Source organism: Penaeus vannamei, chromosome 30 (assembly GCF_042767895.1).
Source record: "Penaeus vannamei isolate JL-2024 chromosome 30, ASM4276789v1, whole genome shotgun sequence".
NCBI lineage: Eukaryota > Metazoa > Arthropoda > Malacostraca > Decapoda > Penaeidae > Penaeus > Penaeus vannamei.
This window is the reverse complement of record NC_091578.1, coordinates 6,798,680-6,806,670: the sequence shown is the minus strand read 5'-3', so window position 1 is coordinate 6,806,670 and position 7,991 is coordinate 6,798,680. Positions and strand designations below refer to the sequence as shown.

General features: G+C 42.2%; 1 protein-coding gene across 1 annotated transcript; it reads left to right on the top strand.

Annotated features, from left to right (window-relative positions):
• Positions 1–704: 704 nt before the first annotated feature.
• LOC138867455 (mucin-2-like) lies at positions 705–6,629 on the top strand. Its single transcript, XM_070143280.1, has 3 exons — positions 705–1,349; positions 1,403–1,847; positions 2,892–6,629. Exons 1-3 carry the CDS (start codon positions 705–707, stop codon positions 6,434–6,436), a joined length of 4,635 nt encoding a protein of 1,544 aa, XP_069999381.1. The 3' UTR covers positions 6,437–6,629.
• The last annotated feature ends 1,362 nt before the right edge of the window (positions 6,630–7,991 follow it).

Here is a 7,991-nt window from a genome sequence, read left to right as displayed (position 1 = left end):
AATGCAAGGAAATATACTTACTCCTTTATACCATGCAAGGGCGGTAAGGCCTGTTGCAAAAAAGGAAAGAAATGCAAAGTCTAGGAGGTAATGTCGGGAGGAAGCCAAATGCAAGGAAATATACTTACCCCCTTCTATACCATGCAAGGGGGGTAAGGCCTGTTGCGAAAAAGGAAAGAAATGCAAAGCTCTAGGAGGTACATGTCGAGAGGAAGCCAAATGCAACGGAGATATACTTACTCCCTCTATACCATGCAAGGGCGGTAAGGCCTGTTGTGGAAAAGGAAATAAATGCAAAGATTTAGGGGGTACGTGTCGAAAAGAAGCCAAATGCAACGGAGATATACTTACTCCCTCTATACCATGCAAGAGCGGTAAGGCCTGTTGTGAAAAAGGGAAAAAATGCAAAGCTTTAGGGGGTAGGTGTCGAAAAGAAGCCAAATGCAACGGAGATATACTTACTCCCTCTATACCATGCAAGGGCGGTAAGGCATGTTGTGGAAAAAGAAATCAATGCAAAGGTCTAGGAGGCAAATGTCGAAAGGAAGCCAAATGCAATGGATATATACTTACTCCCTTAATACCATGCAAGGGTGGTAAGGCCTGTTGTGGAAAAGGAAATAAATGCAAAGATTTAGGAGGTAGATGTCGAAAGGAAGCCAAATGCACCAGGGATATACTTACTCCCTCTATTCCATGCAAGGATGGTAAGGTCTGTTGTGAAAAAGGAAAAAACAAATGCAAAGATCTGGGAGGTAGATGTCGAAAGGAAGCCAAATGCAACGGAGGTATACTTACTCCCTCTATTCCATGCAAGGATGGTAAGGTCTGTTGTGAAAAAGGAAAAAACAAATGCAAAGATCTGGGAGGTAGATGTCGAAAGGAAGCCAAATGCAACGGAGGTATACTTACTCCCTCTATACCATGCAAGGATGGTAAGGTCTGTTGTGAAAAAGGAAAAAACAAATGCAAAGATCTGGGAGGTAGATGTCGAAAGGAAGCCAAATGCAACGGAGGTATACTTACTCCCTCTATACCATGTAAAGAGGGCAAAGTCTGTTGTGAAAAGGGAAAAAACAAATGCAAAGATCTGGGAGGTAGATGTCGAAAGGAAGCCAAATGCAACGGAGGTATACTTACTCCCTCTATACCATGCAAGGATGGTAAGGTCTGTTGTGAAAAAGGAAAAAACAAATGCAAAGATCTGGGAGGTAGATGTCGAAAGGCCAAATGCAACGGAGGTATCTTCTCCTCATACCTTTAAAGAGGGCAAAGTCTGTTGTGAAAAGGGAAAAACAAATGCAAAGATCTGGGAGGTAGATGTCGAAAGGAAGCCAAATGCAACGGAGGTATACTTACTCCCTCTATACCATGTAAAGAGGGCAAAGTCTGTTGTGAAAAGGGAAAAAACAAATGCAAAGATCTGGGAGGTAGATGTCGAAAGGAAGCCAAATGCAACGGAGGTATACTTACTCCCTCTATACCATGTAAAGAGGGCAAAGTCTGTTGTGAAAAAGGAAAAAACAAATGCAAAGATCTGGGAGGTAGATGTCGAAAGGAAACCAAATGCACTGGGGATATACTTACTCCCTCTGTACCGTGCAAGAGTGGTAAGGTCTGTTGTGAAAAGGGAACAACTTGTAAATCACTAAGTGGACAGTGTAAAAAGGAAGACAAGTGTCAAAGCAAAGTGTTAAACCCCAGCAAGAAGTGCAAAGCTGGTAAGGTATGCTGCTTAATCCGCACCTGTCGCGACCGAGGAGGGAAGTGTAAGAAGGAAGGAAAGTGCAACGGTAGAATCGTCAAGGTGAAGAAGCCATGCAAGGAACCCAAAGTCTGCTGTCTAGGTAAGTGAAAGAAAATTACTTAAAGCACAGACACACTAGTACTCGAATATTTACGTGACGGAAACTTATAAAGGCTACACACAACTATAGACAGCACTTGCTATCTTAACTTCATTGTTATCGCTATTATTATGATGAGTTCAGTGATAATAGGAATAGCCATACTGTCATTAACACTTATGGTAATGACAGGAAGAGAATGAAGGAAAAGAAATAAGCCGTAATGTGACTGATGAAATAAATAAAGCTAATGACACTATCTATAACACTAACCAGATGGTTTTGATAACTGCGTCCAAATAAGCAACAGGGGTATTGACATGAACGTGCAATACATTGAGCGACAAGCAATTTGCTTCACGGAACTGTATTCTTAATTCGTAACATTAATGATAATCAGAATTAGTGATTGTTTTTACTTAAGGTATTAATAATACTAACATAATGGTAATGAGCATGATTAATCCCCAAATAGATTGGGTAAACTATGATCGTTCTAACATTAACTGCAGTAATAGGTCTTAACACTATGAATAGTGTTAAAACCTAAATGAAAAAGTAATAATGCTGATAACAATAATTGTGATAACAATAATGGTAATGATGATAATAATAATAACAATAATGATAATGATTATGATAGATGTAAGAAATGCAATGGCAATAAGATAATAATGGCTGGTACAATGATAATAATAACTGTGATAATGACTGATGGTGATGATAATGATGAAAATGATAATGATAATAATGAAAACATTAATGGTGGTAATGGTAAAGTTATCGTATACATAGCACATATAATGATTATATGAAAATATATTGACATTTGTAATTAAGAGATAATAAATGGAAAATAAAGATATCAGCTAAATTGATTAATACTACTGACACATATGGGATAATAAGAATTATTATTAATTTATTCATTTATCTATTTCTATTTTATTTTGGTAACACTATTCCGACTTATTTTTGTACAGTAGCTTTGTAACTAATCTCAATATATGAAATAACTGATGATGTTCTGTTTTCGATCACCAGATCCCACCGTGCCAAGAACAACAACTTCCCCCGGAACTCCAACTGCAACTGTTGAACCTACATCTGTTTCCACCACGACTTCTATACCTCCCACCACTGTTACTAATGTAACTACTACTACAACAGACACAACCACTGCCACTGCAACAGGTACAACCACTGCAACTACATCAGGTATAAACACTGCTACTACAACAGGTACGACCACTGCCACTACAACAGGTACAACCACTGCCACTACAACAGGTACAACCGCTACCACTACAACAGGTACAACCACTGCCACTACAACTGGCACAACTACTGCCACTACAACAAACACAACCACTGCCACTACAACAGATACAACCACTGCCACTACAACAGGTACAACCACTGCAACTACATCAGATACAAACACTGCAACAACAACAGGCACAACTACTGCCACTACAACAGGTACAACCACTGCCACTACAACAGGTACAACTACTGCCACTACAACAGGTACAACTACTGCCACTACAACAGGTACAACCACTGCCACTACAACAGGTACAACCACTGCTACTACAACAGGTACGACCACTGCCACTACAACAGGCACAACCACTGCCACTACAACAGGTACAACCGCTACCACTACAACAGGTACAACCACTGCCACTACAACAGGCACAACTACTGCCACTACGACAGACACAACCACTGCCACTACAACAGATACAACTACTGCCACTACAACAGATACAACTACTGCCACTACAACAGGTACAACTACTGCCACTACAACAGGTACAACTACTGCCACTACAACAGGTACAACCACTGCCACTACAACAGGCACAACCACTGCCACTACAACAGACACAACCACTGCCACTACAACAGATTCAACCACTGCCACTACAACAGACTCAACCACTGCCACTACAACAGATACAACCACTGCCACTACAACGGATACAACCACTGCCACTACAACAGATACGACCACTGCCACTACAACAGATACAACCACTGCCACTACAACAGATACAACCACTGCCACTACAACAGGCACAACCACTGCCACTACAACAGATACAACCACTGCCACTACAACAGATACAACCACTGCCACTACAACAGATACAAGCACTGCCACTACAACAGATACAACCACTGCCACTACAACAGGCACAACCACTGCCACTACAACAGATTCAACCACTGCCACTACAACAGATACAACCACTGCCACTACAACAGGCACAACCACTGCCACTACAACAGATACAACTACTGCCACTACAACAGGCACAACCACTGACACTACAACAGATACAACTACTGCCACTACAACAGGCACAACTACTGCCACTACAACAGATACAACCACTGCCACTACAACAGATACAACCACTGCCACTACAACAGATACAACCACTGGCACTACAACGGATACAACCACTGCCACTACAACAGGCACAACCACTGCCACTACAACAGATACAACCACTGCCACTACAACAGGTACAACCACTGCCACTACAACAGATACAACCACTGCCACTACAACGGATACAACCACTGCCACTACAACAGGCACAACCTCTGCCACTACAACAGGCACAACCACTGCCACTACAACAGATACAACCACTGCCACTACAACAGATACAACAACTGACACTACAACAGGCACAACCACTGCCACTACAACAGATACAACCACTGCCACTACAACAGGCACAACCACTGCCACTACAACAGGCACAACCACTGCCACTACAACAGACACAACCACTGCCACTACAACAGATACAACCACTGCCACTACAACAGGCACAACCACTGCCACTACAACAGATACAACTACTGCCACTACAACAGATTCAACCACTGCCACTACAACAGATACAACCTCTGCCACTACAACAGATACAATCACTGCCACTACAACAGATACAACCACTGCCACTACAACAGATACAACCACTGCCACTACAACAGATACAACCACTGCCACTACAACAGGCACAACCAATGCCACTACAACAGACACAACCACTGCCACTACAACAGATACAACCACTGCCACTACAACAGGCACAACCACTGCCACTACAACAGGCACAACCACTGCCACTACAACAGATACAACTACTGCTACAACAGATTCAACTACTGCCACTACAACAGATTCAACCACTGCCACTACAACAGATTCATCCACTGCCACTACAACAGACACAACCACTGCCACTACAACAGATACAACCACTGCCACTACAACAGGCACAACCACTGCCACTACAACAGGCACAACCACTGCCACTACAACAGATACAACCACTGCCACTACAACAGACACAACCACTGCCACTACAACAGATACAACCACTGCCACTACAACTGTCACAACCACTGCCACTACAACAGATACAACCACTGCCACTACAACAGGCACAACCACTGCCACTACAACAGATACAACCACTGCTACTACAACAGGCACAACCACTGCCACTACAACAGATACTACTGCCACTACAACAGGCACAACCACTGCCACTACAACAGATACAACCACTGCCACTACAACGGATACAACCACTGCCACTACAACAGATACAACCACTGCTACTACAACAGGCACAACCACTGCCACTACAACAGATACAACTACTGCCACTACAACAGATACAACCACTGCCACTACAACAGATACAACTACTGCCACTACAACAGATTCAACCACTGCCACTACAACAGATACAACCACTGCCACTACAACAGATACAACCACTGCCACTACAACAGATACAACCACTGGCACTACAACAGGCACAACCACTGCCACTACAACGGACACAACAACTGCCACTACAACAGATACAACCACTGCCACTACAACAGATACAACCACTGCCACTACAACAGATACAACCACTGCCACTACAATGGATACAACTACTGCCACTACAACAGATTCAACAACTGCCACTACAACAGATACAACCACTGCCACTACAACAGGCACAACCACTGCCACTACAACGGATACAACCACTGCCACTACAATGGATACAACCACTGCCACTACAACAGATACAACCACTGCCACTACAACAGGCACAACCACTGCCACTACAACAGGCACAACCACTGCCACTACAACAGATACAACCACTGCCACTACAACAGATACAACCACTGCCACTACAACGGATACAACCACTGCCACTACAACAGATACAACCACTGCCACTACAACGGATACAACCACTGCCACTACAACAGATACAACCACTGCCACTACAACGGATACAACCACTGCCACTACAACAGATACAACCACTGCCACTACAACGGATACAACCACTGCCACTACAACAGACACAACCACTGCCACTACAACAGATACAACCACTGCCACTACAACGGATACAACCACTGCCACTACAACAGATACAACCACTGCCACTACAACGGATACAACCACTGCCACTACAACAGATACAACCACTGCCACTACAACAGATACAACTACTGCCACGACATCAGCTACAACTAGTGGTTAATCAGCAACTTTCATTACAGTTCCCGCAAGCACTGCTGAAATTATTACAAGAACACCAACTACAGCTACAAACTTTACAAATCTAAGCCTGATTCTCGTAAAATGGATTCTACAACATGCAATTTTACCACAACTGATACTTACATCGCAGCCTCAACACCTCACTTTCTGCAACTCATCAACTAACCTGATTTCACTCAAGTTTATTCCAGTGCAAATGACTTCACTACGAATTAGTCCACGGTATATACAAACGAATCTACAACAGTTGAACTACCTACAGTTTATTCCACTGATCAAACTACAGCTGATTACACTACATTTCATTTCTAAATAACTAAATCGGGTGATGCTTATTCCACTACAGCCGAGTCTAGCAGTTCCCGAAAGCTGGATCCCCTGGAACCGATTTCGCAACACACGAATCAACTGATTCTTATCAAACTAGAGCTTAAAAAAAAAAAAAAAAAAAAAAAAAAAAAAAATCACTGAAGGTGACTCCACAGCATCTTATACTTTTAAAACATAATCAACTTCCGCTGAATCATTCATTCCACTACAATAGATTACACTATTCCATGTGATTCCACCATAACTGAATATAGCACCGCTGATTCTTCTACAACTCATTCTGCTACAGTTGATTCTACAATAACTGATTCCACCGCAGGTGATTTCACTATAACCTATTCTACTACAATCGCTTCCATAATGCATATTATTCTACTACAAACGATTCACTACCAAGGATTATCTTACAACGGATACAAGTGATTTCCCCCAAATTTACCATAAATGATCATGCTCCCTGTTCCAGCACATCCAGCTCCCCATTAACCTAATTCCACAACATGCGCCACTCTTATAACAGCCCTTACCGGTGGCACTTCAGCTAGCCCTACGGCTATAACTACAATCATTGCACTGCCTATTCTACAGTTGCTATCATTCCATCTATCGGTGTTACATCGTCTGCCTCGACCGCATTACTTCTTCGGTACAAACTGACACCAAAAACTTCAATAGGTTCCTCTGCCTTCCCGGCATCCTCACTTGTCAGGAAGGGTAATGTCTACAAGCTATATGTTCCTGTCTCCATTTGTGTGATCGTGAAAATTGTGGAGTATAAATAGGACGACTGTAAGACGCTGTGAGAAGTAGCAACATGCAACTGGAAAACCTTTTCCTCTAGAACTGAAGAATGGCTCAGCCAGGGTCAACGGCCTCACAGTCGAGCTTGTCGACTGGATCGCAGAGTTGAAAACGAGATAAAACGGGAAACTGAAACCGAAAATATGCATATATGCGTATATATTTGTTTACCCTTATTTACATCTATTTCTGTATATATCATACATATGGATATAGGCAGATAATATGCATAGTATATAAATATATCTCATCAATATACATATATACATATTCATATTATACACATCTATCTTTTTATATATCTATAACACACATCTACCTATCTACCCTCCTCTCTCTATCTCTATCTCTCTCTGTATGTATGTATATATATATATATATATATATATATATATATATATATA

Coding starts and splice junctions, on each gene's coding strand:
- LOC138867455 (XM_070143280.1), top strand. CDS start 705: ATGGTAAGGTCTGTTGTGAAAAAGGAAAAAACAAATGCAAAGATCTGG. Junction 1,350..1,402: donor GGAAGCCAAATGCAACGGAG/GTATACTTACTC, acceptor TGTTGTGAAAAG/GGAAAAAACAAATGCAAAGA. Junction 1,848..2,891: donor ACCCAAAGTCTGCTGTCTAG/GTAAGTGAAAGA, acceptor TTCGATCACCAG/ATCCCACCGTGCCAAGAACA.